The 18,520-nt window shown below is 46.0% G+C and overlaps 1 protein-coding gene across 4 annotated transcripts in view; it reads right to left on the reverse strand.

Moving 5' to 3' along the window:
• LOC115073851 (chromodomain-helicase-DNA-binding protein 1-like) overlaps positions 1 to 18,520 on the reverse strand; it is a 346,258-nt gene that overhangs the window by 15,968 nt on the left and 311,770 nt on the right. For all 4 annotated transcript variants that reach the window (XM_029572735.1, XM_029572754.1, XM_029572763.1 and 1 more), the window contains one exon: positions 13,547 to 13,760. In XM_029572735.1, coding sequence (XP_029428595.1) covers positions 13,547 to 13,760 — 214 coding nt within the window. The remainder of the gene's footprint in view (positions 1 to 13,546; positions 13,761 to 18,520) is intronic.

Consider the following 18,520-nt stretch of genomic DNA (forward strand, 5'->3'; position numbering starts at 1 on the left):
ATTCACACCCACACACACAAGCTCTCACCCAAGCACCTATTCACACCAGCTCTCACCCTGGCACACACAGACTCAAGCTCTCACCCATGCATCCATTCACGCCCACAGACACAAGCTCTCATTTAGGCACCCATTCACACCCACCACACAAGCTCTCACCCAGGCTTCCATTCTCACCCAAACACACAAGCTCTCACCCAAGCACCCATTCACACCAGCTCTCACCCAGGCTCTCACCCAAGCACCCATTCACACCAGCTCTCACCCAGGCACATCAGCTCTCACCCAGGCACCCAGACACACCAGCTCTCACCCAGGCACTCATTCACACCAGCTCTCACCCAGGCACTCATTAACACCTACACACACCAGCTCTCACCCAGGCACTCATTCACACCCACACAACTCTCGTCCAGGCACTCATTTACACACAGACACACCCGCTCTCACCAAAAACATATTCCCACTGCAGGGATGGGCTCCAGTTCTGCCACAGCTTTACTTTGGCGGGCCTTCTTTTTGCGCCACCACGGGAATGGGTTCCCGTGGTGGCCTCGGTTGGGGGGTCGGGTTTCCTCTTTGCCGCCTCGGGCTGTGGTGGCCTTGCTTCATCGGCGTCGGGTTTCCTCTTCGCCACCACGGGGATGGGCTCCCGTGGTAGCCTCGGTCGGGGTCGGGTTGCCTCTTCACCGCCACGGGCCCATGGCGGCCTAGCTTCGTCAGCGTCTGGTTTCCTCTTCCCCGCCACGGGCTGTGGTGGCCTTGCTTCGTCAGAGTTCAAAACTGCTATTTCTCCCATCCCACCCCGGGCTAGGTGATGCCTACCTCACCGGCCAAAGGCTTCCTCCCTTCTTCCTACTGCCACTGGTAGGTAGAAGGGAGGAGGTTTCCAATTGGCCTGTGCGGGGGCAGGCAGAATGAAGGAGGCTTCCCATTGGGCACTGGGAGTAGGAAGAAAGGAGGCTTCCAATTGGCCCGCGGGGGTTGGAAAAAGGGAGAAGGGAAGTACAACGGGCAGTGGGACACCGGGAGACGTGACACACTTGCCAGTGTTTGGCGACACACTAGTGTGTCGCGACACACCGGTTGAGAAGCGCTGCTCTAAACAAATCAAATATTTTCTTGGTATCGTGAGAGAGTTTAAAAGAAGGAGTTTTGACCTCCTTAATCAGGTTAGAGCAGTGGTTCTCAACCTTTTCCCATCATGACACACCTGACAGATCACGCTTACACGTGTGACACTGCTCATTACAATTCATGGCGGAAATAAAAAATAAAGGTCCAGTATTATTTTTATTGTTAAGAATGACACAAGGGAAAGATACATATACTGTCTGAACAGAAATTGCATAAATAGTAAACATCCCACACCAAAACAGCACCAATTTCCAGTACTCAAACAGTAAACACCTTACTTAAGAAACGGCAACACATAAAATATTACACCAGGCCTTAAGACATAATTACACCTCCTATTAGGAAAAGGTAAGAAGCCAGGCTACTATAGAGCCCTACACAGAAACTATACGCCAGCAGAAAACCTCACCTGAATCACATGTGCTGACCCTCACCTAACAAAGAATAAAGAGACCAAAACACATAACCAGAAGCATACAGACAAAAACTGAATTGGAAACTGCAACAAACCAGGGTCTCTGTATGCAGTGTAACAAAGGAAAGAGAGAAACATCACCAGTTCTTATAAAACAAATCAAGAAATATAAAATCAATAGCAGCAAAACCATACTATCAAAAAGAACAGATTATTTCGAAACAGCTGATGAATGGAATATCCAATAATTAAAAACTCATATCAAAAATTTCTAGATACCAATAAAATATTTCAAAATAGCAGACACAAAGGCCCAATAATGAAAAATAATAAGGATACAAAAAATGTTTTGCTCTGCATACCTGGGAACGTTTGATATCGATGTGCCCTGAGATTGTTTTGAATTAGCAGGAAGAGGGATGGTTTGCTTGCAACTTTCTCCTCTCTCTCTCACAATGGCTCTCAATTGCTCACATATACACATGCTTTTTCTCTCTCACTTATATAGGCTCTTAATTACACATTTACACACATGCTATCTTTTCACGCTTACACAAACAGGCTTTCAATCGCACACATACATGCTGTCTTTTCTCTCACACAGACTCTCATTCACATGCTTACAACACATGCTCTCTATCTCTCATTTACACACAGGCTTTCAATCACATACTTACATGCTCCCTCACCTAAACCAGCTCTCAATCACACAGATACACATGCTCTCTTTCTTACTTATACACACAGGCTCTTAATCATACATATACATGATCTCTCTCACACACAAAGAATCTCAATCACACACGCATACTCTTTCACACAAACAGGTTTTTCAATCACAAACTTACACATACAGGTTCTCAGTCATACACTTCCATTCATGTTATCTCTCACACACAGGTTCTCAATCACACACATACTCTCTTTCACATATACAGGCCTCAATCATTCACATACATGCTATCTCACTCACACACAAACACACACACAAAGGATCTCAAACACATATGCTTTCTCATTCACTCACTCCCCCCCCTCCCCCATGAACTAGCAACAGCAGCAGCCTCTTCCACTTCCAACCCTAAAGGCAGCAGCAGCCTCCTTCACTTTCAGCCCTCGTGGAGAAAGAAGTCCCATCGGCCATGGGGGTTGATGTTGTTCTTTGTTTTTCTCTGAGCCGCACTGCTCATTTCTCAGGCTGCGCATCTCTTCTCTTCTTCAGCCGATGCTGCTCGCACTAGCAGAGTCTCTTCTTCCCGTGCACGCACCCGCTGCTCACCACTTCCTCTTCCGGACCACGGGGGCGGAAAGAAGAAAGCATGCTGGTGTCGCTGACTCCAGCTGTCCTGCTGCGTTCCGCCTGGGCTATCAGTGTTTTAAGCCCGGGTGGAGGACCTATTTTGCTCGGATAGGGGGAGCAGCTGGGTCAGCGGGGGACCGGGAAGTGTGGCGACACACCTGAGTGGGCTTGGTGACACACCGGTTGAGAACCACTGGGTTAGAGCATGCTGAGATCTTCAATTTGTGAGCCAAATATTTTGCCACATTATTTCTCTCATCATAAACAATTTGCTTGAAATGACAAAGTTTTACCAATTTTCTGCACCACAACAGATTTCAAAATGTTGAGATTACTTACCTGATAATCTCCTTTTCCTTAGTGTAGACAGATGGACTCAGAACGAATGGGTATAGTATGCTCGAGTTAGCAGTTGGAGACGGATCTGACGTCAGCACGGGTATATATACCCCCACAGGAAGCGTAGCAACTCAGTAATCTTCCTTGCAAAAGCTGTTATGGATGTGTGTACTGACGCTCAGTGAAATAGTGAAACAGGATTCCCCTGACCGATTGATATTAGCTGGAGACCGCCAGCAGTCCCAACCGGAAGGTGTTGACACCATGTAGAGTGTACGCTCATATGTAAACAAATGACATGGCTTACCTTGAATCGGTAAAACCCATGTACACAGGCAGCTGGGCGGGATGCTGAGTCCATCTGTCTACACTAAGGAAAAAGAGATTATCAGGTAAGTAATCTCAACATTTCCTGGCGTGTAGCCAGATGGACTCAGAACGAATGGGATGTACAAAAGCTTTACTCCCAGCCTGGGAGGGAGGCTGCCTGAGGACCATGTAGTACCGCCCTCGCAAATGCTGAGTCCTCCCTGGCCTGGACATCCAGACGGTAGAATCTGGAGAAGGTATGGAGGGAGGACCATGTCGCCGCTTTACATATTTCTGCAGGCGACAGCAACCTGGATTCTCCCCAGGATGCTGCTTGTGCTCTGGTAGAATGAGCCTTGACTTGTAGAGGCGGAGACTTCCCGGCCTCCACGTAAGCTGCTCTGATAACTTCTTTAATCCAGCGGGCGATGGTGGGCTGCGAGGCCGCTTCACCTTGCTTCTTCCCGCTGTGCAGGACGAACAGATGGTCCATCTTTCGTACTTCTTGTGTCACTTCCAGATATCTGGGCAGCAATCTGCCAATGTCGAGATGGCGTAGCAGACGCCCTTCTTCAGATTTCTTCAAACCCACCGTGGTAGGCAAGGATATAGTTTGGTTAAGATGAAACTGTGAAATCACCTTCGGTAGAAAGGAGGGAACCGTGCCTGTCCTGCCGGGATCCATTTCTCAGGAGTGATCCTGAGAAATGGATCCTGGCAGGACAGTGCTTGTAGCTCTGAGATGCGTCGTGCTGAACATACAGCCAGCAAGAACACCATCTTCAAGGTTAGAGAACGGAGAGACAGGCCCCGAAGGGGTCTGAAGGTGGATCCCGCGAGGAAATCCAAAACAAGGTTGAGATTCCATAAGGGCACAGGCCACTGCAGTGGCGGACGGATATGCTTGACTCCTTTCAGGAAGCGAGAAACATCTGGGTGCTTGGCGATGGTCTTGCCATCCCTCCTGGGGCCATAGCAAGACAGCGCAGCCACCTGAACCTTCATGGAGCTGAGGGAGAGACCCTTCTGAAGTCCACCTTGCAGGAAATCCAACACAATAGGGATTGTGGTCTCATGCGGATTGGCGCCATGAGTGTCGCACCATGCTTCAAATACTCTCCAGATCCTTACGTAGGTGAGGGATGTGGAAAACTTGCGAGCTCGGAGGAGTGTATCTATCACGGGCTCCGAGTAACCTCTTTTCTTCAGTCTAGCCCTCTCAATGGCCAGACCGTAAGAGAGAATTGAGCTGGATCCTCGTGGAGGATGGGACCTTGACGTAGAAGGTCCTGGAGAGGAGGCAGGGGAAGAGGCTCCCCTGCCAGTAGTCTTCTCATGTCCGCGTACCAGGGTCTTCTTGGCCAGTCTGGTGCCACTAGAACTAGGCCCCGGTGTTTCTGAATCTTGTGGATTATGGCGCCCAGCAGAGGCCACGGAGGAAAGGCATATAGCAGAGTCCCTGGAGGCCATGTCTGAACCAGGGCATCGATTCCGTGTGAGAACGGGTCGCGCTTGCGGCTGAAGTATCTGGGTACTTGAGCATTGGACTTGTCCGCCAGTAAATCCATGTCCGGAATCCCCCAGTGATCCACAATCATCTGGAAGGCTGTGGGTGACAGCTGCCACTCTCCCGGATTTAGGCTTTCTCTGCTGAGGAAGTCTGCCGTGGTGTTGTCCTTCCCGGCAATGTGGACGGCGGAGATGTCCTGAAGATTCACCTCTGCCCAAGCCATCAGTGGGGTGATCTCCAGAGATACTTGTCGGCTTCTGGTTCCGCCCTGACGATTGATGTATGCCACCGTGGTGGCGTTGTTGGACATCACTCTGACTGCTCTGTTCTTCAGTCTGTGAGCAAATCGAAGGCATGCCAATCGGACTGCCCAAGCCTCTAGACGGTTGATGTTCCACGCGGACTCTTCTCTGTTCCACCGCCCTTGTGCGGTAAGTCCTTCGCAGTGTGCACCCCAGCCGCTCAGGCTGGCATCGGTGGTGAGCAGAGTCCATGTGGGGGAGGACATCTTCGACCCCCTGCTCATGTGGTTGGACTGCAACCACCACCGTAACTGGGTCCGCACTCTGGCAGGCAGAGGCAGGTGCGTGGAATAGTTCCGTAGACGGGGGCTCCAGCGAGAGAGCAGGGAGTGTTGTAGAGGTCTCATATGGGCCCTCGCCCAAGGTACCACTTCCAGGGTGGATGCCATGAGACCGAGAACCTGCAGATAATCCCAAGCTATGGGCCGACTGGTTCCCATCAAGTACTGGATACGCGTCTGGAGTTTTAACCTTCTCTTGGTAGTGAGACTGACTGTGTCTGCCTGGGTGTCGAACTGTACTCCCAGGTATTCAAGCGACTGGGAAGGCTGTAGGCAACTCTTGCTGAGGTTGATTACCCAGCCCAAGCTTTCCAGAAGGGCGATCACTCTGTCGGTTGTCCGATGGCTCTCCTCTCGTGATTTCGCCCTGATCAGCCAATCGTCTAGGTAGGGATGGACCAGAATTCCTTCCCGCCTGAGCGCCGCTGCTACCACGACGACCACCTGGGTGAAGGTCCGCGGTGACGTGGCCAACCCGAAGGGCAAAGCCCGGAATTGGAAGTGGCGTCCTAGAACCTTGAAGCGTAGGTAGCGCTGATGATCCGGATGGATCGGGATATGCAGGTAAGCTTCCGACAAGTCTAATGCCGTGAGGAATTCTCCTGGCTGTACTGCGGTCTTGACGGAGCGCAGAGTTTCCATGCGAAACCTCGGGACCCTTAAGTATCGATTGACTGACTTGAGGTCCAGTACGGGCCGAACGGTGCCCCCTTTCTTGGGTACCATGAAATAAATGGAATAGTGTCCAGATTCACTTCCCAGGCAGGTACTGGGATGATGGCTTTCAAGGACAGGAGCCTCACCAGGGTAGCTTCCAATGCTGCCTTCTTGTGTGTGGGACATGAAGATTCCACAAACTTGTCCGGAGGGAGATGATGAAAGTCCAGATAATACCCCTCTCGGATGATGGCGAGGACCCACTGTTCTGACGTAATCTCGACCTATCTGGGGTAGAAGAGGGTTAACCTGCCCCCTATGGCTCCATCCCCCAGATGAATCGGCGGATTCTCATTGTGAGGCGCGGCCAGGACCTGAGCCCGGGCCTGCTCCCCTCTTGCGCTGCTTGGTCCGAAAGGACTGGTTCCTGGCCTGAGGACGTGGTGCCTGGTAGCGACTCCTGTAGGGAACGAAGCGCTGGGAGCTTCTACCCCTGGAGGGTCTTGGAAAGGCGCGCTGGTTCCTCCTGAACCGATCTTCCGGCAGTCGAGGTACTGGAGAAGCGCCCCATGTGCTGGCCAGTTTATCAAGGTCACTGCCAAACAGGAAAGAGCCCTTAAAGGGCAATCTGGTGAGGCATGTCTTTGAAGGCGCGTCGGCTGACCATTTCCGGATCCAGAGCTGCCTCCTGGCAGCTACGGAGGACGAAATCCCCTTGGCTGTTGTTCAGACTAGGTCTGATGCAGCATCCGTGAGGAACGAGAGAGCTGACTCCATGTCTGCTGCTGGAGCGTTGTTCCTGACCTGTGACAAACAGGCACGCGTCACCACTGTGCAGCAGGTTGCGATCCGCAAAGATAAAGCTGCCATCTCAAAAGTCTGTTTCAGAATGGCGTCCAGTCACCGGTCATGAGGCTCCTTGAGGGCCGTCCCCCCTTCAACTGGAATGGTAGTGTGCTTGACCACAGCGCTAATCAAGGCGTCCACCTGAGGGCACGCCAACAGGTCCTGGATAGCCGGTGCCAGGGGGTACATGCCTGTCAGGGCCCGACCCCCTTTGAATGAGGCCGCTGGTGCAGCCCATTCTAAATCTATCAGTTGCTGTGCTGCTTGCAGGAATGGAAAATGGCGGGCTGTAGGACGAAGACCTTCCAGCAGGGGGTTCTGTGCAGAGGGTACCGTAGCACTGGGATCTGTAGTATCCAACTCCGCCAGACACTGAGACACCAGGTCGGAGAGATCCTCCTTAGGGAAGAACCGCCTCATGGTCCTGTATGGCTCAATCCCTGGGGGAAGTTCCCCCTCGTCCGGGAGTTCGGATTCGTCCGGTGAAACCTCCTGGTCTGACTGATCTGGACTGTCCAGCGGCGGGAGGTCCCGCTCCCGATAAGGGCGTGAGGGTCCAGGAACAGGATCCGCTGGAGCCGCCACCGCAGCGGCAGCCGCCACCGCAGTTGCAGCCCCCGCAGGAACCGCAGAGACAGCAGGAACAACCGGAACCGCAGGGCCTGGACGGGAAGCCATTTGCATCTGTACAAAAGCATGAATCCCCTTAAAAAGATCCACCCAGGAAATTGAAGCAGCCTCTAATCGCCGGGGTACAAGATCCCCCGGGATTCCCGATTGGTCGAGACTGCCCGCTAAATCCGGGGTAGCCCCTGGGGAACTGTCAGCAAATCGTGGCTGAGACTGGTCCTGGCCCGAGGGTCCCACGGCCTCCTCACATTGGGCACATAGGGAGTCTGGCTCTTCACTGTGCGTGGCTCGAAGCTGGCATGCGGAGCAGAGGCCGAGGGCTTTAATGCCGGAGGCAGGTTGCGCCCCCGCTGAAGACGCTGAGGCGTTCTGTTCCATTGAAAAGTATGCGCTGAATGAAAAGCGGAAACAATATACGCTTAGCACAACAGGCGCACAATAATATGCGGCAGCAGTATGTGCTTAATACAACAGGTGCTTAATAATAATATGCGGCATCTATATGTGCTTAAGAGAACAAGCGCTCAGCCATATGAGGCTAACAACACACGCTCAATTATATGCAATATGCTCTCAGCAATATGCGGTCATGAATACACGCTCAATTGTATGCAATATGCTCTTAGTAATATGCGGTTAGCAATACTCGCTCAATGATATTCAATATGTTCTCAGCAATAAGCGGTTAGCAATACTCGCTCAATAGTATTGAATATGCTCTCAGCAATAAGCGGTTAGCAATACTCGCTCAATGGTATTGAATATGCTCTCAGCAATAAGCGGTTAGCAATACACGCTCAATGGTATTCAATATGCTCTCAGCAATAAGCGGTTAGCAATACTCGCTCAATGGTATTCAATATGCTCTCAGCAAGAAGTGGTTAGCAATACTTGCTCAATGGTATTCAATATGCGCTCAGCCATAAGCGGTTAGCAATACACGCTCAATGTTATTCAATAGCATATGCGCTTAGTCATAGACCTGCGCCTATTACGGGCGCTCAATACCTGAACAAGGCCACAAAATGGCGCCCTCCACGGCGTGCCATGCCGCCGATCCTCGGTTCCTCGGAGACCAGAAGTAAAAGACGTACGCCTTACCTGATCCTCGGCGCTTCCCGGCTGGAACCCGGGCGGTCTCCGGCTGCGGGGGGAGAGGGCAAGTACCTTCACCGCCGCGTTTGAGGATATGCACCCGCTGCCTTGTCCACGCCGGGACCAAGGCGCCTCGTATGCCTCACCCGAACCTCGCCCGGGGGCTACGTCCCTGCCGCGATTCGGCCACCGGACCGAGGACTTAAACCTCCGGGGGATCACGGAAATCACCCCGGGAAACTCTACTGGGGGAGGGACCTTAGGGTATCACCGCAGGAGTGCGGGGCTCGATGTTGTAGAAGTTTTAGAGAAAAGAAAGTAGAAAGTAGATTTAGAAAACACACTCAGCGAGCGTGTAGGCTCTCCAAACTGCTTTGGAGACGGAAATTACTGAGTTGCTACGCTTCCTGTGGGGGTAATATATACCCGTGCTCACGTCAGATCCGTCTCCAACTGCTAACACGAGCATACTATACCCATTCGTTCTGAGTCCATCTGGCTACACGCCAGGAAATAGCTCTTTTGTTTAAAACCACTTTATGCAAAGCAGAAGAGTGGTACCTCTGGTTTGCGGCCTCAACCCTCTAACTCCGTCCTGGCCTTTTCTTCTAAAAGGTGAAACAGACACCTTCTTGCAAGACTCAAGGCTATCAGCTTCCCTCAGATCATGGCCTTATCTGTCTCACATACAGTAGCCCCCAAAACATCATCATTCAGTTCAAAGAAATCAATAGCTTCAGAAATGGAAGAGCATATTTTCTTTTTCGTCTGTCATCCAATTTCCACCTTCGTGAGAATAGATCCCTGATGTCCAAACAACATTGAAAGAAAACTGGGGTGTGATCAGACTGCTCAATAACTCCACCTACCAAACAAAAACACAAATCTTAATTCCATCCTGTTATAAAAGTAAAATCAATTCTCGAATATGAATTATGCGGGACTGAAAAGAAAGTATACCCTCTTTTACTAGAAAACAAGTGTCTCCAGGGATCCACTAAACCATGATCGGCAAGCAGTCACTCAAATAATTGAACCTTACATTGCAGATTCTTAGTAACTGGACCAGTGTTATCTAACACAACAATAGAATATGGTTTTTGGATCAATTTTTCAGAATTATGTACGCCATATATGACAAACAAAATTTTTGAAAAACAAAATTTTTGTAGGACCGCTACCAAAGGGATCTGTCTAACAATCAGACCCAACGTAGGAGAGGTCACTTTAATTTATTATTATTATTATTATTATTAATAAAATTTTTCGAAAATTATATTGCCACGGGAAAATGAATCAGTCAGTTCAAACAAAGCCGCAAAAAGCTTTTGTATCAAGAAACAATCATTGGCAATAACTTGCAGTACTTAGCTTCAAACTGAGGTCGAAAATTAAGTCCCGACGTGATCACGTTTCGGACCACCAAGGGTCCTGCTTCAGGGGTTAAATCTTGTCAATCCTTCAATCCTTCGAATTAGAGCTGTGCAGAAACTTTCCCAAGACGGCAACACTGGCGTTTCTTAGTCATACACATTTTTTTGGCGGTCCGTTCTCGGACCCGCTTAATTCAAAATGGCGAAAAGGCAGGGTATATATCCACTTCCTGCGGAGCTGACGTCAATATGGTGTCAATCAATTGTGCCGTCAATCAATTGTGACGTCAATTGTGCCGTCAATCAATTGTGACGTCAATATGGTGTCAATATTGACACCATATTGACGTCAGCTCCGCAGGAAGTGTATATATACCCTGCCTTTTCGCCATTTTGAATTAAGCGGGTCCGAGAACGGACCGCCAAAAAAATGTGTATGACTAAGAAACGCCAGTGTTGCCGTCTTGGGAAAGTTTCTGCACAGCTCTAATTCGAAGGATTGAAGGATTGACAAGATTTAACCCCTGAAGCAGGACCCTTGGTGGTCCGAAACGTGATCACGTCGGGACTTCATTTTTGACCTCAGTTTGAAGCTAAGTACTGCAAGTTATTGCCAATGATTGTTTCTTGATACAAAAGCTTTTTGCGGCTTTGTTTGAACTGACTGATTCATTTTCCCGTGGCAATATAATTTTCGAAAAATTTTAATAATAATAATAATAATAATAAATTAAAGTGACCTCTCCTACGTTGGGTCTGATTGTTAGACAGATCCCTTTGGTAGCGGTCCTACAAAAATTTTGTTTTTCAAAAATTTTGTTTGTCATATATGGCATACATAATTCTGAAAAATTGATCCAAAAACCATATTCTATTGTTGTGTATGCATACTCCCGGTTTTTGGAAGCTGGGCTCATTTTTTGTGATATATACCAGTGTTATCTAACCCAGGACCAAATTAAAATCCCCTCAACAAATACCTTTCTCTCTGAAAAAGCAAAAAACTAAGCAAAACTATCCTATATAAAAAAAATCTGATCAATGTTTGGGGAACAGGTAGGCGCCAGTCTTATGAAACTTCCTTCTGTCCATTCGCTACACAGTCAGGTCTGTAAGAATTGTTCCTGCTTCTCCCCTGCTTATAAATGGCGGATCATCACATCAGATTTCTCCCAGAAGGGGACCCCTGCCAGATTGTAACAAATTATAGACTGACCCCTATACAACGGTGCACACAGCTCAGCATTCCTCGCCTGACAGGACCAACTCACTTTCCCGCTGCCATGCAACAGGCCTGCCATGCACTGCCAAACATCCATGGCCTCACAGTCTGCTCTATGCTTTCCCTATCAAGTGGATATCCCCGCAGCACCTTGGATAATTGTGTGATACACAGGACACCCCAAAGGGAGGACAAGAATAAAAAAAGATGCTGGGAATCCAAAAATTGCCCTGGGGAGTCAAAGAGAAATCAGGCTGCCATCTTTGGCACGGCCTTCTATGTACCTCCCGTAAGATATGATTTTACATCTAGCTCACTCAACTGTGGTTCCCAATTAGATCATATTGCATTATCTATATCTGTAAGTCTTTTTTCATTGTACTACTAATGTATCTACAATCCAGAATTAAAAAAAAAATCACAAGCAGCTCTGTGTACAGGACTATAACATTTATCTCTTGTAATGTCAATGCCTGTTAGTGATAAAAGATGGAAAATCTACAGTTCTAGTCTATCAAAGCATTTTAATTTTCCAACTACATTTGTCCAATTCTACACTTTTTAAATGCGATGCTATAACAGATAAAATCTGCAAAAGATTACAATGTCATCCTTCCTTCATGTTAGCCTGCAATGCATAATATGTTAGTATGCTGTAGTCTGTTCCAGGCAATAAAGATCTTTCACTTCTGACTAGCATTATTTGGAAACTGTCCAGTGATAATATAAAATTGGGTGTTATGCATGTGAAATGCAAAATATCTTTATTGCATGGCATCTAAAATGTTCTACTTTCAACTTAAAAGCTGAACTGTTGGTGAAAATTAAATTGCTTACCTGAAATGAGTGTTCCCTGATAACAGCAGAGCTAGCTACACAGATGGGTCATGTGACTTCAGTCATAAGCCCAGGCAATCCTAAACTTTTTAGGGAAGTGTTTTGGGCACATGCGGTAGTTTCCTGTATGCCACTGGTTCCGTATTTCCTCAGTTTATCATGTAGGCAAGCAATTGAGAGCAAGGGGTAAATATCAACTTCCTAAGAGAAGCTTGTTATTCTGCTCTCATCAGAATAGTCATGACAGGTAAGAGGAAAAACACTCATTTTTTTGCATGCTTTTGAAAGAAAAGAATCTTAAAAGATATCAATGGACCCCAGGAGGATGGAGATGGGATCTACTCTGCAAACAGACCCTAGACAATGATCAGAAGTAGTCTTTAGATAACAATGACTTTTGAATGTATGGACTGAACTCCATGTCACAGCCAAAGAGGCAGACTTAAGATTGTTAGATACCATAGTTCTGACATACCACTCTAAGTTCAGAGCTGCCAGGGGATAACTATAAAAGAATCAATCTAACAAGTTAGAAAGAGTGGTCTGTGTCAGCGCGAGGCTCGGCCTACTGAGATCACAAGGAAAAGCTGAATAGACTTTCTATGGCCCTTAATTTTCTCCAGATAGAAGGTGACAGTTCTCTTACAATTTAATAAGTGAGGGTCGGCCTGCACCATGTGAACATGTAGTCTAGAGAAAAACATGTAAAGGATAATTGACTGATTAAGGTAGAAATCCAATAGAACTTGCAAGAGTGAGAAGCAGTGTCCTTTTATGATTAACATAGTATAAGATGAGTGAGCCACTAAGGCATGGGGTTCAAGGACACAGTAGAACTTGAGATACTTATTCATTGATATCAAGGGATCATATTACACCTCTCTTCAACCTCTAGGGCCCGATTTCCAGAGATCAAGTATTAAGGAGGATCAATGAATCCTGGTCTTGAGTGATCAGGCTTGGAAAATTTTATAGCTTGATGGATTCTTGGATGGTGGCCAGCTGTAGAGCTCTCTGGAGATATATAGTATTGATGGAGAGAAAAAGCAGAAACTAAGGCAACTGTGAACCCATCAGCAGGTGAGAAATTACCACACATGCAATATAATCTTTCCTAGAATGTTCTGGAATGCTCGAGCTAACATGCAACAGATGTTATCCAATTGTCTTTGAGTAAATAACTACAGAAATATTTTCTTCTTTATATAACCATTTAGTCTTTTTAATTTGTTTTAAGTAAAGCTACAAACTAAAGTGCAATAGTTAAAAACACAAAAACTGAAGAATGCTCACCTGTTTTCCTCTTTGTAATGGTGATCCCAGTCTCTATGGTCTTTGCCATTGCTGAAGGATGGGCATGGCCTTTTCCTGGAGTCACTTTTTTTGGAAGCTTCTGCATGAAGTCTATCATGGTAGTGATGATTATATTGTGATAAATGTCTATCAGAAGAATAACTGTCCTTGCTGCTCTCATCATGGTTAGTATTTTCCTTCAGCCTTTCCACATCTGTTTTGTAAAATGCAGAGCATCACTATCTTACATTGCACCACAATTTAGTTTAAGAGGGAGATAAAGAAAAGTTGGACAGTAGGAAAAAATCAGCCACGTATGTGTGTGACATCTGATGACACAGACGGATTGCTCTCTCAGAGCTCAGGAAAATCACGATGAACTTTGAGCATTCGCAGGTATTCCCACACAGCTGCCATCGCATGATTCACGAGTCTTTGTAGCAAATTGATCTTCAACCCTAAGGGGAGGAGAGTGGGATTGTGTGGATGATTTGCTCTGCTGTCTACACAGAACACCTGTTGCAGGTAAGCAACATTGCTTTCACCATGGTCGAGCAGAACAAGTATCAGCCGCACAACTGGGAACTCCCACGCTAAGGGTTGAATGAAATTATTACACTTCACAGAAGGATATGCAACTTGTATAATGCCAGAAGCTGGAGACAAAGCTGAAGGAATCAATTAAATAAACCCTTTAGAATTTCCTGTCTAAAACTGTTGTCTTCAGGCAAAGCATTTTCTAAACAGTAAAGGTATGGATGGAAGATCAAGTGGCAGCCTTACATATATTTCCTACAGAGGTGGACAGAAAAGATGTGCTACAGAAGCTGCAGTAGCCCTGACTTGATGGGCTTTTATTTTACCTTGGAGATACAGTCCTAATGAATTATAGCAGTTCGAGATGCAACCAGATATCCAAGCTGAAAGAGTTCTCATTATAATTGAAGAATCCTGATTTATTGAAAGAAAGCAACAAAAAATTGAAGATATTGTGTAGGAATTTGCTCTCTTTTAAACAAAACAAAGGTCTTCTGCAGTCCAATGTATGAAGAGCCTGCTTGCCCTTATTAGCATGTGGTTTTAGAAAGATTGTTGGAAAGACAACACATTGTTTTAAATTAAATTGAGACAACTTTTGGTAGAAATTTTGGACAAGTTTTCAAAATTATTCTGAGGTCCATGTTTAGTAAGCCAGTGAACGGTCAAATTATACAGATAATTTGTCCCAGATATTCAGTGAGATAATCGTTCAAATGAATATCTCTGAAGTTATCCTGCTAACTTTAAATCTAACCACCCACTTTTTGAATATGGCTGTTAGGTTTAAAGTTATCCAGTTGTATGTGGTCAGATAATTGGTCACTGAACTAGATATCTTGAAAAAGATATATGGCAAAGTGGTACTCATGTTATTTTAAAGAAAGTTTGACCATGGGTCTTCCTGGCCCAATTCCCAACCTTCCATCTTAAATTTTAAACACCTTTGCTGGCCGAACTTCTCCCTACAAATCCCTCTGATTTCTCTCTGTTAAATATAATTAAAAATCATTGCTTCCTGGCATCCCACCTCAACCCCAACCCTTCCTCCCATCCAGTACCTGAGCAAACACTGGGATCTCCCCGTATGCAGCACCAGGATCGCAGTATGCTCTGGCAGCATCGCTCAAAGCTCTGCCGCTGGACAGTAACTCTGGTGATTCTAATATACATTATGAAAATAAAAATTTGTCAATGGTGAGTTGTTCATCTACAATGGAGGTTTTAGGGTTCTATCACAGTTAATGACTCAATCTACCCATCATTCAGGACATATCTTAGATTTGTTATTAGTAGATGCTAAAATTGTGGAGGAGAATTTAATTTAAACCTGTGAAATGTGTTTATCCTATGGTCTGGCCATTGTTTACTTAATATTAAGGGATTAGAGATGAAAAATAAATGTGCATTTTCAGCTGTTCGTGCAGTCTTTTGGTCAATTAATGTCCTCTCTGAGCTTAGTTTACAAAATATATGCAGACAATATGCAATTTTGTATTCCCAATAATAGTACTGGTAAGTTTCCAATGGAAAAGGTTATTTTTGTTTTTAATCTGATTAAGACTTTATTAGATCAGAACAGAAGCAAGAACACATACACTGTACCACATATAATTGATACACAGCTATTCTACAACTAACATGGCTAACTGGAAACACTTTTTCCCTCTGTTATTCATTAAGGCAGAATCTTTCCTGAAGGAGTATTAGAATTAAATTTAGATCTTTTTTTGTCTTTTTTTTTTTTTTAAGCTACCTTGTAGTAATTGGAATTTTTGATGGCCTTGACAAGGCTGAACCTATGCTAACTATCCAGTTTCGTTGAGAACTGGTAGTGTACAAAATCTGTGTGTCTTTTAACCACTTTGCAATCCACAAAAAGATAGCCTCCTATTATGATTTTTTTGTTCTCTTAGAAGACTCTCATAAGGGATTTGTCAAACGCTTTCTGAAAATCCAAATGCACCACATCTACCGGTTCACCTTTATCCACATGTTTATTCACCCCTTCAAAAAAGTGTGGCAGATTTGGGAGGCAAGACTTCCCTTGGGTAAATCCATGCTAACTGTGTCCCATTAAACCATGTCTATCTATATATTCTGTGATTTTAATATTTATAACAGTTTCCACGATTGTTTCGGGCACTGAAGTCAAACTCACAGGATTTTATTTATATAGTTTCTCGGATCACCTCTGGAGCCCTTTTTAAATATCGGGATTACACTGGTCACCTTAAAGTCTTTAGGTACAACAGATTTTAATGACAGGTTACAAATTACTTGCAATAGATCTGAAATTTCATTTTTGAGTTCTTTCAGAACCCTGGGGTATATATCATCTGGTTCAGGTGATTTGCTACTCTTCAGTTTGTCAATCCTGCCTAACACATCTCCCAGGTTCACTGTGACTTGGTTCAGTTAATCTGAATTGTTACCCTTGAAAACTGTCTCTGGAATGGGTATCTCCCCAACATCCTCATCATTAAACACAGAAGCAAAGAATTAATTTTGTCTTTCCAAGATGGTATTATCTTGCCTAAGTGCCCCTCTGACCCCTCGATTACCTAAAGATCCAACTGACTTCCTCACAGGCTTCCTGCTTCGGATATATTAAAAACAAAATTATTATAAGTTTTTGCCTCTATGGCCAATTTCTTTTCAAAATCTCTCTTAGCCTGTCTTATCGATGCTTATGCTTTTTCCTATTTTCTTCAGATGGATCTTTCTTCCCATTTTTAAAAGGAAGATCTTTTGGCTAAAATAGCCTCTTTCACCTCACTGGCAATCGTTTGGTCTTCCTTCCACCTTTCTTAATATATGGAATACATCTGGCTGCGCTTAGAAGATAGTATTTTTTAACAGTGTCTATTGCAGAAATTACTTACCTGATAATTTCGTTTTTCTTAGTGTAGACAGATGGACTCAGGACCAGTGGGTTATGTGCTCTTCTGCTAGCAGATGGGAGATGGAGTCAGATTTCAAAGCTGAGGTCACCCTAGATATACCCCTGCAATGACTTCAGCTCCTCAATATCCTCCTCGAAAAGCCATTGTGGATATATATCTTGTGTAAACAACTTGATTAAAACTGATCAAACTTGATTAAACTGATTCAACTGATTTCGAAAACTAGAGACCACCAGTGCACTCAACCAAGTTAACGCTGACACCAGACTAAATGTGGGTGTCCTGAACTAGGGGTAGGCAACGGCTTACCCGTAATTGTTTAATCTTGAGGTTCTCTTTTCAAGGCCCTCCCCTTCTCTGTGGGCAGCCGTGGGTGGGATCCTGAGTCCATCTGTCTACACTAAGGAAAATGAAATTCAGGTAAGCAATTTCTCCATTTCCTAACATGTAGCCAGATGGACTCAGGACCAGTGCGATATACAAAAGCTACTCCTGGACAGGGCGGGAGGCTGCCCATGGCCCACTTAGTACTGCCCTTGCAAAGACTGCGTCTTCTCTAGCCTGGACGTCCAGGAGGTAGAATCTGGAGAAGGTGTGTAGGGAGGACCACGTTGCTACTCGACAGATCTCGGCGGGTGACAGCAATTTGGCTTCTGCCCAGAATACTGCCTGGGCCCTAGTAGAATGAGCCTTAATCTGTAGGGGGGTAAGGGCTTTCCTGCCTCTATGTAGGCTGCCTTGATTACTTCCTTAATCCAGCGAACTATGGTCACTCGCAAGACCACTTCGCCTTGATTCTTCCCGCTGTAGAGTACAAACAGGCAGTTCGTTTTGCGCACCTGTTGCGATTGTTCCAGGTATCACATCAGGAGTCTGCCGACATATAGATGGCGAAGAAGGTGGAAGTCTTCTGAGTCCTTATGTTCCTCTTGAGATGGTAGGGAGATAGCTTGGTTCAAATGAAACTCGGAGACCACTTTCAGTAGGAAGGAGGGGACGGTGCAAAGCTGTATTATTCCAGGAGCGAACCTAAGGAACGGTTCCCGAAAGGATAGTGCCCGCAACTCGGAGATGCGACGGGCAGAACATATTTCCACCAGGAATACAGTCTTCAAAGTTAAGAGGTATAGTGACAGACTGCGCATTGATCTGAAGGAAGCCCCCGCTAGAAATTCTAATACCAAATTGAGGTTCCATAGAGGCTTCGGCCACTTTAGGGGTGGTCAAAGTTGCTTCACCCCTTTTAGGAAACAGGCCAAGTCCGGATAGACTGATTCCGTTCACTTCGGCTCTGAAGCAGGAAAGGGCTGCTACTTGGACCTTGAGGGAGTTGAGAGACAACCCTTTCTTCATACCGTCCTGTAGAAATTCCAGAATCATGGGAATCTTGGCCGTCCAAGGGGAAACCCCGCAGTCTTCGCACTAGGCTTCAAATATTCTCCAGATTCGTATGTATGCCAGACATGTTGAGAACTTCCGTGCACGGAGTAGGGTGTCAATCACCGCCTTCGAGTACCCGTGCTTCTTCAGG

This window comes from Rhinatrema bivittatum, chromosome 1 (genome assembly GCF_901001135.1).
Source record: "Rhinatrema bivittatum chromosome 1, aRhiBiv1.1, whole genome shotgun sequence".
Lineage (NCBI taxonomy): Eukaryota > Metazoa > Chordata > Amphibia > Gymnophiona > Rhinatrematidae > Rhinatrema > Rhinatrema bivittatum.